We start from the raw sequence: 15,978 nt of genomic DNA, 5'->3' as shown, positions 1-15,978 counted from the left end.
GTTGTAAAGTAACTATCTATAAATGGGTGAGCGGTGCCATTTATGTGCCTTGACCGGGTCAGCTTACGAAACAACGGAGTCGGAAATTCCGTTGTATAGGTGAGATAGAAATTCCGATGCAGAATATCGAAGAGATATATCACGTAACCTTGTAGTGAACTAGAATGGCTGTCACGTTTTTGTCTCAAGACAAATGAACGCCAGCAATAGTGCAAAAATAAAGTTGAATGTCCAAATGTCATTAAATGTTGCTATATTTCATCATGTTTCTTGCTCATCAAGTGACCGTAACCTTGGTTGCAGTTCTTCAAAATTCGACTTGCCCTCTTCATCTGGGTACGCCTCAAACACTGTCCGTCTCATTATCCGTCGTGGTGCTCTTCGACCAGTGAACAACTCAAACTGGGCAAAGCCTTGCTCGGGCAACATGTCAAGACCGTCCATGCTGACCCAACCTCGATGAGCTTCTTTTCGGAACTGAGTGAGGAACGGTGTGTCCAAGGTCTTGTACCCAAGCTCAATAGCAACACCGCCAGTACGACTTCCAAGCCATTCATTAGGCAATGCAAGTTCAGGAGCAGGGACGTTACCAATGCGATGTGTTGGAATGCATGAAACAATAACTGTAGGCAAGCGGTAATCTGTTGGCCAAGGATCCTCCATTGACTCAATGACGTGAAATCGCGAGTGTTCACTCTCGGCACTCAGCACACCCAAGTCTTTCCTCCGTAATAGTTGTGTGAAATGCAGCACCATTTTCTCGGCGTTTTTGCGTGTGCGGTTACATATAACAATATTCTTGATACCAAGCTGAAGCATGGCGTAGACCGTGGCTCTGGCCATACCACCAGCTCCGACGACAAGACCGCAGGTACTGGATACAACAGCGTTGGCAGGAGAGAGACCACGTCGAATGGTGGCGCGGATGCCAATCCAATCGGTGTTTTCGCCGTACAGGGCTTTTATAGGACCTGCACGGTTGACGCTCTCGAAAAAGGCGGCACCCGTTGGGATTGTGCCGTCTTCGTTCAAAAAGCGGATGGGGATGAGTGTGTTTACAGCGCCAATTGCCCTGGCATGGTTACTCAACGAATGAGTCAAGGTTATAATCTCGACCTTGAAAGGAAGTCCGACGGAGCTGCCGCCAAACTCTGGATCTTCAATTAAATGTTTGATCCCTCGAAGCGACGAGCAAGACACCGGTTCGTAGGTATGTGGCAGCCCGCATGCCTTGAGTGCGGATTTATGCATAGCAGGCGACAGACTGTAACTGACATTGGCACCGAAAACATAAAGCTTCATTTGGTCGTAGACGAATGAAGAAAACAAGGCTTTCGTCGCGCCTACTGCGGTGATGGTAGGCGTGATTGGTGGTTTAGGGTTCACTCGTTCAAGCGAGTCTGGCCGAACCACCGTCAGAATGCGATTGAGAGTTTGAGAGTGGCGACCAAGGTATCCAGAATTGTAGGCGATTAGGGGAATCTTTGGACCTTGCAGAGCGGTAACTGACATCTTGAGGTGGTTAATGGCAAAGTTATCTTCGATTGACGTGGCTGGCCGTATTAATCTGGCAATATGACAACCTAAATTGCTGGCCTTTTTGTACCAAGACATCCACATTGGAGAATCCCAGGCTGGTGGATCTGATATAATGAAGCAATTGCCGATTATTTTTGTTCGTTTCCGGATTGATAGTATGCGCGAGATGTGCACATCCTCAAGTCGGAGATCGACCGTCATCATTTCTGGCGCCAGTCGAACGGTGTGGTGGACGAGTTCGAGATATACACGCAAGACTTCATCGGTTGCTGTGTGTGGAAGGAAGAGGTGGAGGAGTATCGGCAGAATTGTGCTTCTTCTGACAACCCCGATGCCTTTGGTGATGTCGGCAAGCAGCTTTGCGCTGGCTTCTGATGTCAAGGTGCCTTGCTCAGCGAGGTCGGCCAGATCGTGCACGACAATTTGGACCACATCTGCACCCCTCACATGCTCCTCGACTTCAACACTGTCTTTGAGAACGTCTGTCAGAGGGATCGATGTGGCGTATGTAAAGTTGCGTTCCTCTGCAGGGATCCTCGATAGTGGAAACGCAGAATCCGTAAACGGTATTGTCCCTGCTGGGTAAATTATTGACAAAAACTTGAGAAAGTGTCGCTCGACATGTTTCAATGTTAAATACGGAGCCGGAGACCTTTCCATTGACGCTCGTGCAAGCGACGACTTGGTTGCTTTTTCGGAGACATTAAAGAACTCAAAGTTGGTGCAAGACCTGAAGATGGCATTGCTGACGTCGAGGAGATTTCGCATCTTGGCATTGTCGCGAAACTTGAGGTGGTTCTGGATCGCTTCCGCATCGCGAACAATATGAACGACGGGGTGGGTAGATGCAAATTCTCTCAACAGGCTTTGCACGCGACTCTCCATCCAAGAGCAGACAAGAATGCAGCCGGTCGAATGTCGCTGCAAAGCGCCCTGGAGGACTTTGGCCTGCTGTTTATAACACTCGGCAGATCCGTGTTCCGCCTTGTATTGCGCACTGGAAAGGCCCATGGCCCTTTGGAAGGTTGGCTCAAGGTCAATAACCTTTCTCTCCATGGCCGACGATGCCATTACCGCGAGGGTTGACTTTCCGGCACCTCTCATGCCAACGAGCATCATTGATGCATCTTGATTAAAGTCCGGGACCTGTCCAGTCAGGGAAGGAAAGGTCGGGGAGGGTGTCCGAGTGAGTCCATCGTTTTGGTCTGTATTTGATGGGCCGGCTGACTGGGAATTGGCGCGAGAGTCTGGTCGGGAGTTGGGTTGAGAATGAGTCTGAGAATGAGGTTGCGATTGAAGAGTGTCGCTCAGCTTAAAGGATTGCGACCTTGGTGTCATGGGGTCGAGGGTATCGGGGGTCATTCCATGATCGTAATGGACGTTTCTTGTACGGCCATTACCGTTTGGTCGCAGCAAGGTATCCTCGTGGCCGAGCATCGACCCGAGAGACCTCTTGACACCAGCCATTTCGCGTCGTTGGACGGGATTGTTGACCGCGTATTGTTACAACGACGCCATAGCAGATGTGTCTCTGTATAAAGTGCCCCTAGACTTGTAGAACCGTCTGGAGAAGAGATGGTAGTGTGTCGTAGAATTCGTTTAGAGAGGCATGGGCAAGGAGCTCGGCAGATCCCCCACCAGAGAATCTGGGGCAGGTACGGCAATTGGTCGGGAAAGCGTTTATCCGACCCACTCCGGCGACCGGTCCAATAACATGGGTGATGATTCGGCGCTCGGTCTCGGAGACTCCAAAGTTCAATTCCATCAACTCAAAGTTCAAGGACCCTAGGTCTCCCCGCATCGATCGCGTCTCATCTCATCATAGCCATTGCTCTGTGTTGCATTATTGTCATGGACATTGATGACAATGGCACAGAGATTACGTATCTGAGCTGATCGTCATTGATTGGATCTGCGCGACAGCACCGCTTCGGCCCAGCTGTATCTCCATTCACTCCGTCATGCTCCTGCTGCCCTCGCGGCACAGGTAGCTTGTTCTCTGTCGACAAAGATAAGAAATGCCGCCAAAGAAACGCGAGAACGATGCGGATACCACCAGCGCTCCCGCAACAACAGCTCCTGTCAAACGCCAGCGAGTCTCTCTTGCATGTGATTCCTGTCGAACTGCGAGAGAAAAGTGCGATGGCGCCCGTCCTCACTGTGGAACATGCACTGCACAAAACAGACCATGTTCGTATACCCCTGCGTCGCGGAAGAGAGGTGTGCAAACTGGCTACCTCCGAACAATTGAGCTGTCCCTCGCATGGCTCTTTGAACAGGTTCCCGGATGTGAAGGCGCTCTACATCAGCTTCTCACACAGGATGACGGCGCAGAAGGTACTCGCATCCTCGCGACCAAGGATAAAGCCAACCATCGACTATATCGGCGATGGAACAAAAGTCGAGTTCACAAAGATATTGGCAGGCTCTTATCGGATGAAAAGACACCACAGAACGAAACCTCTGCAGACGATTCAGAGTCAGAGGAAAACACACCACCAGGCCCTCTATTTGACAGCAACCCCTCGCCCAGTATCACGATTCAAGGCGTCAATCCACCAACACATCTCGCCACGCCATCCTACAACTTTAACGACGAGCGCGGATCACGGCCGTCTACCAAGCTGACGCTGCCTCCTCATTGGAAGCGACTTGTCGACATCTATGTTTCCTACACCCACAGCTGGCTCCCAATTGTTGAGCCTGCCATTATCACCAGCACGGCCCTGACATATCCTCCCAATGGACTCGTCATCGAAGCAGGCTTCACGTCTGCGCTTCATGCTCAACTTTGGGCTGTTTTTGCAGTGTCTGCGTTTCAAGATGCCGCAACCCCTCATTCCTCCCACGACAATGGATTTACCCCCGACAAGATTTTGGCCATCGCCCGACAACTCGTACCTTTTGATGACGAAGCCATTGATCTGGCACATGTTAGTGCTCTGCTCCTGCAGTCACTGGTGATGTTGGGCCAGAAAAAGACCATGCCAGCGTGGACACTAATAGGCCGTGCCTCGCGCCTTGCTCTATATCACCAGGCCACGGCATCACACATGTACCCAGTAAAGCAGGGAGCTGAGCATTCGTTCAATCGCAGCGAAATCCGGGTTCTATCTGCAGGTTTCATCTTGGACTCTCTGGCATCACTTTGCCTTGGCCAGTCCCAAGTAACTTCAGGCATTCGATACACACTTCCCTCCGTGTCAATAGGGGACTTTCACGACACCAACCAACCTTGGGCGTCTGTCTCTGGATTTGGGAAGGCATCTGAAGAGAGACAGCAATCAACGCTGGAATGTGCATCACCACTTCACACATTTAGGCAACTATTTTCTTTCTGTGCACTCTGGGGTGCCAGCATGGATGGAGGCCAAAATACAATTACGCCGGATGACCTCGTGAAAAGCCTTGACTCTCGCTTTTCCTTTTGCAATTCTCTGATATTTGGAGGCTCAACACCGAGAGTGCCGTCAGCATATTTACTTCAAGGAATATTCTTGGCAATCACCTTGGACTTGGTGCCTGGTCATCGACCATCCCTCTTGTCCAACTTTGTGGAGGTTGTCGAATCGTGCGTGGAAAACTTTGGACTTGGCGGAACACCTCCACTCGTAAACATTCTGATGCAGATAGTCCAGCAGCACGGCCATGCAGCCCGTTTGCAAGACGACGACCTTGGCAAGTGGAATTCAACGATGCAAGCACTCACAGGTACTTGGAAGGCAAAGGGGCAAGGACCTAGCACATCTAAAAACAACCAGGACACGCCAAGCACGGTGGATCCCGCCAGTCACCCAGTGGTAAGCCCGTCGTTCATGGATGAGTTATCAGCCGCCACTCATCCGACCCAACACGTTACCCACCCAGCCCCTATCACATCTGGGGAACTGGAACATGAGCTTGGTCGGATGCAGCAGAGGCAAAAAGAGCAAGCATTACCATTCGACCGACAACGTTATCAAGACCAAAGTCCAAACTCGCAATCATTATACACACTTACACCCAACCTTACATTTCACACCCTACAAACATCTCACCTCAATGGTCAGATAGGGTCTTTACCCCATGATTCGAATATGCCAAGCCAGCTGTTGGACTACGACGCCATACTGGATGAACTTGGATCTATAGACTGTGCGGACGGTATTGATGTGGACTCACAGTTTATGACAAATTTGGGCTTTGCGCCGGGATGCGATTTAGGAGAGATGTTTCAAGGCGACTTTGGCCCATGATTTAATGAATTTAATTACTTCTGCCACATTGCAGATTCCTTAATGACTACTAGCGTTGTCTACGCATACAAGGTTCATAAGCTGTGACTTATCAAGACATTCATCTCGGCGGATTACATTACACCGAGTGTTCAACTGGTCAAGCCAAGGACCTGTTGGTTCCACACGATGGAGTAGCATGGTGTCAACAACGTTTCTTGAACAAAACATATTTGTGGTTTCTGCAACATTCACGTAAAGTCAGAACTGCGAGTTACACGCAGGACTGATGCCACCATTTACAAAAGACAACAACTCAAACAAAATTCTTGGCTAGGAATACAGAACAGGTCGAATAAAATATCACCACCACGTCTCGAATTATTCTCATGCAGGCTTGAATCACGACCATCAGGGCTGTAACTGGATGACTAAAGCATAGGCTAGATGTGGAAGATGATACCAAATTCTCTTGGATATTTCCTAGGTCACATTATGTTGCTGTCCGATCTATGGAGTGACACGCTGCTCGCTGACATGTGCCTGAGCATCCGGAAGTATAGCCAAGATTAACAAGCACATGTTTGTTATTGGTTATCTACAGGGCACCACAAGTTTTAGGTTGTCAATCATTGAGACCAAGACCACTCACTGCACTCATGCACAGAAACTTCCTTATCTCTTCTCATGAGCACTTGGCAATGATAATCTATTACGCGGGAGTGTTCGACCGACTGTTCAGGCATAGACCCTTCCTTGATCCTCTTTTTATATCGGCAAACCAAAAACAGAGCAAAGTCTCACCGCGACAAGAGAAATGACAGGGATAAACATTCAAAATAACAGGATCATCGCCGTTGACTAACGAAACAGGATTAGGTTCGCGACCATGTGGATGGTAACAATGCGGAGACCCCAGACAAAGGATAAGTCTTTATCCAGAGACACGGCTACCGGCACAGGAGATGCCAAAACGGTGCTGTTTTCTTACCCCAACAGACCAAAGCAATCTCAGATCGCAGACACATGTCACGGAAGCGTATTCTTCCCCCGCAGATCCGACCCCGCAAACCCCGGACTGCTTCTCCAGCTGGAGACGTAACCCTCATGGTTGCTGGATTGACTCGAGAGATTCCATCACCCCGGTCCAGAACCCGCTAACTTTTGGAGAAGACTAGGGGGATGGGTATGGGTCGGGGCCATGTTGAATTGGTATAAATCTTTCCTCCCCACCGGTCCTGGGGCATTGCTTTTCGATTCTCCAGTTCACCCACAACTTTCTTTCCAACCTTAATTGCAAAGTTCCCTGAACCGTTACAGTCATGGGTATCTTGACTCTCAAGGAGGATCGGCCTACGCCAAAGGCCGTCTACAACTGGCGCGTCTACGCATGCGCCGCCATTGCGTCAATGGCTGCTTGTACGATTGGTTATGATTCTGCTTTTATCGGAACCACCCTGGCTTTGCCCTCGTTCGTTCAAGAGTTCGACTTTGAGAGCTACGATCCTGCTGCTTTGGCTCTGACCAAACAGAACATTGTTTCTGTCTACCAAGCCGGTGCCTTTTTCGGTTCCCTTTTCGCCTACGTCAGCAGTTACTTTCTCGGTCGTCGATGGTCTCTTATCATATTCTCTGCTGTCTTTATGGTCGGAGCCGGTATGATGTTGGGTGCCAATGGTGACCGGGGTCTCGGTCTTATTATCGGTGGTCGTGTCTTGGCCGGTATCGGTGTCGGTGGATGCTCCAACATGACACCAATTTACATCTCTGAGCTGGCGCCTCCTGCTATTCGTGGTCGCCTTGTCGGTCTCTACGAACTCGGCTGGCAGGCTGGTGGTCTTGTCGGTTTCTGGATCAACTACGGAATCAACCAGCACCTCCCTTACTCCCCTGGCCAAAACGAGAATGTCTGGCTCATTCCCTTTGCTGTTCAGCTCATCCCTGCTGGTCTTCTCATGGTCGGTGCCATCTTTATTCCCGAGTCACCTCGATGGTTGTTCTCCAAGGGCAAGCGTGAGCAGGCTATCAAGAACCTTTGCTGGATGCGAAACCTCAGCCAAGACGATGTTTACATTGTTGAGGAGATTAACTTTATCGATACCGAGATCGACCGATACCACAGTGCTGTTGGTGCCGGTTTCTGGAAGCCTTTTGCTTCTCTCAAGAACCGCAAGGTTCAGTGGCGCTTCCTCCTCGGTGGTCTCCTATTTGTGTTCCAAAATGGTAAGTGCCCTACTCCTATGATACTTCAATGGCTAACATATCCAGGCTCCGGAATCAACGCCATCAACTACTACAGCCCTACCGTCTTCAAATCGATCGGCATTACCGGAACAAACACCAGCTTCCTCACCACGGGTATCTTTGGCGTCGTCAAGACTACTTTGACCTTTGTCTGGCTCATGGTTCTTATTGACCACATGGGTCGACGAAATCTTCTCATGATTGGTGCTGCCGGTGGTGCATTCTCCATGTACTTTATTGGTGCATACATCAAGATCGCCAACACCGAGTCCAAACTCGCCAGCGGACAAGATGTTTCTCTCTCCTCTGGTGGTATCGCAGCTGTCTTCTTCTTCTACCTCTACACTGCTTTCTACACCCCATCATGGAACGGTACACCTTGGGTTCTCAACTCTGAGATGTTTGACCAAAACACTCGATCTCTGGGTCAGGCCAACGCCGCTGCCAACAACTGGTTCTGGAACTTTATCATTGCCCGCTTCACTGAGCAAATGTTCCGAGCTTGGGGCTTTGGTGTTTACATCTTTTTCGCCTCTCTCATGATCCTCTCCATCTTCTTTGTCTTTTTCTGCATTCCCGAGACCAAGGGTGTGCCTCTGGAGGCTATGGACAAGCTGTTTGCGACCAAGCCTATCTGGAAGGCCAACAAGATTGTCATGGAGGATTTGAGATTGCAAGAGGAAGAGTTCCGACACAACGCTGATGGCGTTGACATGCGGGAGGAGAAGGCCAAGGCTGAACAGATTGAGGGTGCGGCTTAGATTACGATGCGATGATAGATTGGATGAGTGCATTTAGCGTGTTAACATTTATGAAGAATAATATTTCTAATTATACAATATCGACAACTTCTTTTTTTTTTTTTTTACGTTGTACGAACCATCAAATACAATATCGATTGGTTATGCTCCATTATTGTCTGTTGATCCTACTGTTGACTCACCGGCCGAATATCTCAATCAACAAGTTGAAGCTCATTTGTCTGCTCGGAAACTTGGGGTTCTAATTGGCTTAAATCTCCCGTGGTGCTATATTACACGTGACAGACCTCGGGGGAATATTGAGGTGTCTTACTTGAACTGATAGAATAAATATTGCCTCAGGTAAGCATGCTTTCACGACAGAGATTCTTCACTTCACATCGCTATCTTTCCTTTACAACCAAGACATTCTATTCAAAGTCCAATCAATATTCTTTCACAATGTCAAGAACCATAGAACAGTCTATTCAAGCAGCCATCGACTCTGGCAAAATCAACGGAGCTGTCATCTGCGCTACCAATTCCAAAGGAGACTTTTCCTACAACACTGCTATTGGTCAACGTACTCTTCTGTCGGGTGAAAAACGTCCTCAGAAATTAGACGATATTCTGTGTTTCGCTTCGGCTTCAAAACTTCCAACTAGTATCGCTGCTCTGCAGTGCGTTGAAGAAGGTCTTCTTACTCTCAAAGAAGACTTGTCAACCGTGGCTCCAGAGCTGGCCGAAAAGAAAGTTCTCACAGGATGGGCTGAGAATGACGAGCCATTGTTGGAAGACGCAGCTCAGAAAATCACACTTGAGATGCTGCTTACGCATAGCGCTGGTACGACGTACGACTTTCTCAACCCGTCTATTGGAAAGTGGAGTGCCAAATACAAACCAAAGGATGAAAGTAAAAAGAATGTCGAAGACACATTCATCTACCCGCTCTGTCATCAGCCTGGGGCTGGCTGGATGTATGGGTCTAGTCTTGACTGGGCTGGTCGAATTGTTGAGCGTCTAACTGGAGATACACTCGAGAAGCGTTTTCATGAACGTATCTTGAAACCTCTTGGTTGTAGCAATGATTTTCAGTTCCATCCTATTACCAGAGAAGACTTGAGAGAGCGCTATGTCGATCTCAATCCTGATGACCCCCAAGGCCTGGGTCTTGCTGTCATGGGTCAAGGCGCTTCCATCAATATTCGGTCAAGCGGATGTTTCGGTGGTCATGGTCTAGCAATGTCCGCTACAGACTACATCAAGATCCTCCAATCCCTCCTCTCAAACGATGGAAAACTCCTCAAGCCTGAAACTGTAGACGACATGTTTCAGAACCATCTCAGCCCCGAATCAGCCGCTGGTCACCAAGCCATGCTCGCAACCCCGATGGGTCCTTTCTTCAGAGTTGGAATCGATGAAAATACCAAACTTGGACATGGTCTTGGAGGTGCTTTGACGCTTGAGGATATTGATGGGTGGTATGGTTCTCATACAATGAGCTGGGGAGGGGGTTTGACACTGTTGTGGTTTATTGATCGGAAGAATGATATTTGTGCTGTTGGAGCCATTTGTGCTGCTCTACCTTTGGACGACGATATTACTAAGACAGCTACAGATTTGAAGGATGTTATTAGGAAGGATATCTATCGGAAGTACGCTGGTTGGAAAGAGAATAAACAGTGAGGGTGTCGGTGGATATGGAATTTGAGCTTGCAATAATTCATCTCAATTTTTAAAATTATTGATTTTACAACAATCCAAGTCTCCTTTCATCCGTATTCATCCTACAAACTTGATTCATATCTGCTTCTCGCTCGAATCCGTTCCCCGTATACAAAAAAGCACCACGGTATAGGCGCCATCAACAATGTACACCCAGCCAAGAGAGTTGTTGCCCAACCCGCCCCAAGCTTCTGAAACATTTGCAATGCAAACATTGGAAACGCAAAGCTGAGAGAGTATCGACTCAACATCATGGCCCCAGAAGCCGAAGCACCATACAAGGGGCCATACGCATCCAACATGAAGAGGTTAACACCAGCGTAAATCAAAAGACATGCCAGCATGGTGAGTCCCTGAAAGAGTATAGGGAGAATCCAATGAACTTGGTATTCAGCTGTCCAACCTGCTATAAGGAGACTGGCGGGAAGGAGAAAACTTCCGATCATGGACGAGATGAGACGGTTTTCTGGGGGTAAAGGGTCGTCGTGGGTTTGATTCCATCGGATGAGACGTTTTTGATAGTATGAAAAATCGATAAAGACAAATGGGGCGCAAGCGAATAGCGTACCAAGAGTAATACCCAGATATGAGAGCGATTCGCCTGTTTTGCTAAAGTTGTAGTAGTGTCTAAAGATCCAAGGAACAGATATGATGAATGTGTACAAAAGTCCAAAGATGAACCCGTTGTATAAACTGACCAGGGTAACGATGGGTTCAGTAAACAACATATGGAGTGGTCGAAGGATGAGGACTGTAAAAAAGTGTCGAATAGTTCTAGAGACAGATGTTTGTTGAGATGAACTGTCTCCCATGCCCATCCTGATGGATCTTCGTTTGAGAACAACTTTCTTGTATGTCTCTTTCGTGAACAAGACAGGGATGTATAGCGCACAAGTGACTATCACAGCAATCCACTGTGTCCACCGCCATCCAAGCTGCCTCTCGACAAAGCCTCCGATGAGCGGACCAACAGCTGCACCAAGGGATGGAATAGAATAGTAGATTCCCAGACTCGCACCGCGATATCTTGGCTCGCAGTAATCCATGATTGTAGCAGAGGTATTGTTCACATTCGGTGAAGCAAACATACCAGCGAAAAATCGACATATGGATAAACTGACGATATCCCTTGTAAAGCCCGACGCAAGAAGAAATGCAAGGAATATTGGTGTTGTAGCAACATAGACTGTCTTTCGGCCATATGTTTCTGATAGAGGCGCACCAACAAGTGGTCCGCAAGCCATGCCGAGGTTATACAACGACAGGGGCATGACAGAAGCTAAGCGTCCTTGATGAAATTCTTGACCGACAGATGCTTGAGCGGGTGCATATATCGCTCCGGCAAAGCAAGACGCCCATGCCAGAGATGTGATGCAAGCAATACTCAGAGTTTTGGTGAGCAGTGAGAAGTTTCTTGGATTATCTGGATCGTCGGGGCCTGTCCAGTCGTACGCAGCATTGATACGCCTTATTGTTCGCTGAGTTTCTGCTGGTAAGTCATGGTCTGTGATTTGAGCCATTTCTGGCGAAGATATTGAGGATGCCATTGTGATGGAGTTGATGGAGGATGTCAACCATGACGAAAAGAGGAAGTTGTGATATAAGTAGCGTATTTGTTCGGCAAATTTATTTAGTTGCCGAAGAATCCTTGGCCGGGGTTGATCTTGATCTACGGTTCTCGGGCATAGAATGTAATATTTTGGGTTTTTTTTGTTAGCTTACATGATGACCGTAGATCAAATTGGTCATTGTATTGGTCTTGGGGGTGAAATCCATAGCTGACGATCTGCCTGGTTTATTAGGGATTGTAATAAAGCATCCCATTTCCTATCCGAACATATCAGAAAAGACTACCCGCAACTTGATGATCATAGGGCCAGAGTTGAATCAATTACCTGAGAGTGATATTAGTAATTGTAATTATAGCGTTGAAGTCTTTCGGTGAAATCACTCTCAAGCCGAACTCCAAATGATCTGCATCATCACCACAACCCTGTAGATTTAGTCAAGACCAGAGGACAGCATTGGGCAAATAAATATCATCTTGAGACTTATTCTTGTATTCAAATCTATAAAAGCAATGCACGCTGACCTCCCAATGCAATCCCAGTTCAATCACAACTTTGCCTCAGCCCTCTGGGCAACCTTTTCGGCAATAGCAATATGCACCTTTTCAATCGGCATCTCCTCCAACGTCTTGCCCGTCCAGTACTTGTCCTGCTCGAGTCCCTGGTATATCAACGCCTCGGTACCCAAGATGACCTTCCACCCTTTGTCCTCTGCTATAGAGCCCAGCTTCGTAAACGGTGTGGGGTTGTAGCACATCTCCAGGATGGCGCCCTTTTGGGGCTTGTCGAGGAAAGCTTCTGTGACAGCACGAGCGACAATCTCTTCTTCTGTCACGGGCTCAAAGTCTGGTACGCATGCGACGATGGCGCCGGCTGCTTCCAGGGATGAGGCTTGTGCGACGGTCTTGACGTGGAGCAAGCCTTCGCCGTATCCGCGGGATACACAATCGGCGATGACGGCTTCTACCTCTGCTTCGTCACGGTTGACGAGGTAAATGGTTGTTGCCTGCATCTTCTTGCGCAGAGCGTAGATTGCGCTTCGGGCTGCGCCGCCGCCGCCGACAACGAGAGCGGGCTTGTTGTGGAAAACGGCATCAGGGCTCTCAATGTTTTGGTAGAAAGAGTCCCTAATGCCAATGACGTCTGTGTTGGCGCCACAAAAGATGCGACGGCCGTCTCTTTCACGGAGGTAAAGAGTGTTGCAGGCGCCGACGTCGCGGCATTCTTCTGTGAGTTCATCCAGATAAGGGATGATGGCGACTTTGTTGGGCATAGTCACTGAAGCGCCTATAAGCGAGTTAGTAAGAGCCCATGGGTGGTAAACAAGAGACGTACCGTAAAAGTCAGGGTGTTGCGCAAGTTTCAAGAAGCCATCAATATCAGCCGAGTCAAGACGAACTTGGCCCCAGTTGTAACCAAGGGCTTTGTAGATAACATCGTGAAGAAAAGGCGACAGCGATGCTGTTAGTTTCTTGCCAAACAAGTATCCATGTCGCTCAAGCTGTGAGACTTGGCTGGTTTGGAGTGAGTCTCCAGTGGGAGAAGATGTTATTTGTTGGACAGACATTTTGATGTGAATAAAAGATGATAAGACAATATGAAAAATAATATGATATGATATGATAGAACACTCAATTGACCTGGGTCATCAACGTCTAAAGTACTCTCTATCAAAACTATCCAGTGAGAGAAAAGATGAAAGGAAGAATCATCAAATCGAGGGTTTTTCCTCCGAATATCCACTAACCTCCACTAACTCTTCCCCCATCGTGGGGTTGCATCCTCTAGCAGGCATTGTCGTGCCGAATCTTGGGTCCGGTTAAAGACTTACCCATCTCTATCCCGGGTAAGCTTACACCACCATCACGAATCCCATGATGTAAGTCGAGCCAAGCTTTGCCTGATAAACATGGGAAATGTTCTGGAAAAACGTATTGTACCATCTTTAGCGGTTGTCGCCGCCTTGTGGCGGGTTATGATGACCTAAACAGACACAGATAGCACGGAAAAGATGCGCACTCATCAGACGGGTCACATTGGATGAATGATTCTTCTTATCGTAGACTTATTATATGAGAAAGGGAATATCCGGTTTTTATTTATATCGAGTGCCACATCGTCATCTTCATCATTTCATCAAATCTATACAAGTTCATATCAAGTCATCTCACATCCTGAGTTCATCACCAACAATATCATCACATCGTATTACAACCATCAACATGGCTCACAAACCAAGCATATGCACAATGTCCCTAGGCCGTTGCTTTGCAGGCCACTCCCTCCCCCATAAACTCGACATGGCCGCAAAATACGGCTTCCAAGGCATAGAAGTCTTTTACGAAGACCTAGTCGACCTCTCAAAGTCCCTCCCCGGCGGCGCCACCCAAGCCAACCAAGTCATTGCCGCCCGAACAATCCATGATCTCTGCCAAGACCGTTCCCTCGACATCATCTGCCTCCAGCCCTTTATGCACTTTGGTGGGCTTGTCGATAGAGACGCACAAGAGAAGCAGTTTGATGAGTTGAGGCACTGGTTTGACCTCGTTCACGCCCTCGACACGGACTTGATCTTGTTTCCCAGTAGTTTCCTTCCCGCAGAACAGACAACTGACGACATCAATGTTCTCACGTCCGACTTTACTCGTGCTGCCGAGATGGGATTGCAGCAGCAGCCTGTAGTGAGGTTCGCTTTCGAGGCCTTGTGCTGGGGTACCAGGTTGTCCCTGTGGGAGGAGTCTTGGGAGATGGTGCAGCGAGTTGACAGGTCCAACTTTGGAATGTGTCTCGACACTTACAACATCCTTGGACGAATCTATGCTGACCCAGCTGCCGAGTCTGGGAAGACGAGCGACTGCGACCAAGTGACACAAGAGTCCATCAAGAAACTCCTAACAGAAGTCGATGTCTCGAGGGTGTTTCTTCTACAGGTGGCTGATGGCGAGAAGCTCAATTCGCCATTGAACGAGAGCCACCCCTTCTACAACGCAGAGCAACCGTCGCGCATGAGCTGGTCGCGCAATGCCAGACTCTTTTACGGCGAGAGTTCGTATGGTGCTTACCTCCCAAGCAAGCAGCTTCTCCGGGCTATCGTCCAGGGCCTTGGATTTGAGGGTTGGTTGAGTTTCGAGGTTTTCAACAGAAGGTTCCTCGACACAGACAAGATTGTTCCTGAAGAGACAGCCAAAAGAGCCGCCGAGTCGTTTGAGAAGATGAAGATTGATATCGGACTGCGAACTTCTGAACAAGTTCAGCCAAGATTGCAAGCAAATCTGTAATACCCATCATATTCTAGCGTAATACCATAGCGATGTTTAAATTTGATCATATATTTATAACTTTGTTCTCAACTTCAAATGCTTTGCTGCATACTCAATCGCAGCCGTGTACCCAAAAACACCCAACCCGCAAATGACTGCCTCCGCCTTGTCGCACAAATAACTGTGATGTCTAAACTTCTCTCTGGCATGGACGTTGGTGACGTGAACTTCAACAAACGGAATGTTCACTCCGACTAGAGCATCTCGAATGGCGACGCTCGTATGCGTGTATGCGCCCGCGTTGATGATGATGGCATCAATGTTTCCGCGCGCTTCGTGAATGCGATCCACTATGGCGCCCTCCGAGTTGGCCTGGAAAGTCTCGATTGTGGCTGAGAGACCTGATGCTTGGTTGATCGCATCATTTTCGACGTCTTTCAGAGTTGTTGATCCATAAAGGTGAGGTTCCCTGGTGCCCAAGAGATTGAGGTTGGGGCCGTTGAGGAGGAGGAGACGACGAGACATGATGAAGTGATGGATGGTGTTTCTGCTCATCCAATTCAACTCGCAATCACCATCTTATGAACTATTCCCCGCAAAAGTATAATTCCGTCGTCTTGACCATCATCAGCACCCGCAAAAGGTACCCCAAGCCACCCCGCAACCCGGTTAAAGCTTCATCCCTAGT

General features: G+C 48.5%; 8 protein-coding genes across 8 annotated transcripts; 4 read left to right on the top strand and 4 right to left on the bottom strand.

Moving 5' to 3' along the window:
• Positions 1-261: 261 nt before the first annotated feature.
• On the bottom strand, positions 262-3,006 carry FPSE_06312 (uncharacterized protein; the record flags this gene model as incomplete). Its single annotated transcript, XM_009259430.1, has 1 exon — positions 262-3,006. One exon carries the CDS (start codon positions 3,004-3,006, stop codon positions 262-264), a length of 2,745 nt encoding a protein of 914 aa, XP_009257705.1.
• A 551-nt stretch (positions 3,007-3,557) lies between these two features.
• Positions 3,558-5,774, top strand: FPSE_06311 (uncharacterized protein; the record flags this gene model as incomplete). Its single annotated transcript, XM_009259429.1, has 1 exon — positions 3,558-5,774. The coding sequence occupies one exon, from the start codon at positions 3,558-3,560 to the stop codon at positions 5,772-5,774; it is 2,217 nt and encodes a 738-aa protein (XP_009257704.1).
• A 1,301-nt stretch (positions 5,775-7,075) lies between these two features.
• FPSE_06310 (uncharacterized protein) lies at positions 7,076-8,758 on the top strand (the record flags this gene model as incomplete). Its single annotated transcript, XM_009259428.1, has 2 exons — positions 7,076-7,976; positions 8,022-8,758. 2 exons carry the CDS (start codon positions 7,076-7,078, stop codon positions 8,756-8,758), a joined length of 1,638 nt encoding a protein of 545 aa, XP_009257703.1.
• Positions 8,759-9,199: 441 nt separating this feature from the next.
• FPSE_06309 (uncharacterized protein) lies at positions 9,200-10,423 on the top strand (the record flags this gene model as incomplete). The annotated part of the gene is made up of 1 exon (XM_009259427.1): positions 9,200-10,423. The coding sequence occupies one exon, from the start codon at positions 9,200-9,202 to the stop codon at positions 10,421-10,423; it is 1,224 nt and encodes a 407-aa protein (XP_009257702.1).
• Positions 10,424-10,524: 101 nt separating this feature from the next.
• On the bottom strand, positions 10,525-12,009 carry FPSE_06308 (uncharacterized protein; the record flags this gene model as incomplete). Its single annotated transcript, XM_009259426.1, has 1 exon — positions 10,525-12,009. The coding sequence occupies one exon, from the start codon at positions 12,007-12,009 to the stop codon at positions 10,525-10,527; it is 1,485 nt and encodes a 494-aa protein (XP_009257701.1).
• A 568-nt stretch (positions 12,010-12,577) lies between these two features.
• On the bottom strand, positions 12,578-13,597 carry FPSE_06307 (uncharacterized protein; the record flags this gene model as incomplete). Its single annotated transcript, XM_009259425.1, has 2 exons — positions 12,578-13,317; positions 13,366-13,597. The coding sequence occupies 2 exons, from the start codon at positions 13,595-13,597 to the stop codon at positions 12,578-12,580; spliced, it is 972 nt and encodes a 323-aa protein (XP_009257700.1).
• A 655-nt stretch (positions 13,598-14,252) lies between these two features.
• FPSE_06306 (uncharacterized protein) lies at positions 14,253-15,308 on the top strand (the record flags this gene model as incomplete). Its single annotated transcript, XM_009259424.1, has 1 exon — positions 14,253-15,308. The coding sequence occupies one exon, from the start codon at positions 14,253-14,255 to the stop codon at positions 15,306-15,308; it is 1,056 nt and encodes a 351-aa protein (XP_009257699.1).
• A 54-nt stretch (positions 15,309-15,362) lies between these two features.
• On the bottom strand, positions 15,363-15,815 carry FPSE_06305 (uncharacterized protein; the record flags this gene model as incomplete). Its single annotated transcript, XM_009259423.1, has 1 exon — positions 15,363-15,815. The coding sequence occupies one exon, from the start codon at positions 15,813-15,815 to the stop codon at positions 15,363-15,365; it is 453 nt and encodes a 150-aa protein (XP_009257698.1).
• Between the last annotated feature and the right edge of the window lie 163 nt (positions 15,816-15,978).

This window comes from Fusarium pseudograminearum, chromosome 3, assembly GCF_000303195.2.
Source record: "Fusarium pseudograminearum CS3096 chromosome 3, whole genome shotgun sequence".
NCBI lineage: Eukaryota > Fungi > Ascomycota > Sordariomycetes > Hypocreales > Nectriaceae > Fusarium > Fusarium pseudograminearum.
Note: the sequence above shows the minus strand (reverse complement) of the source record. Positions and strands in the feature narration are given on the sequence as shown.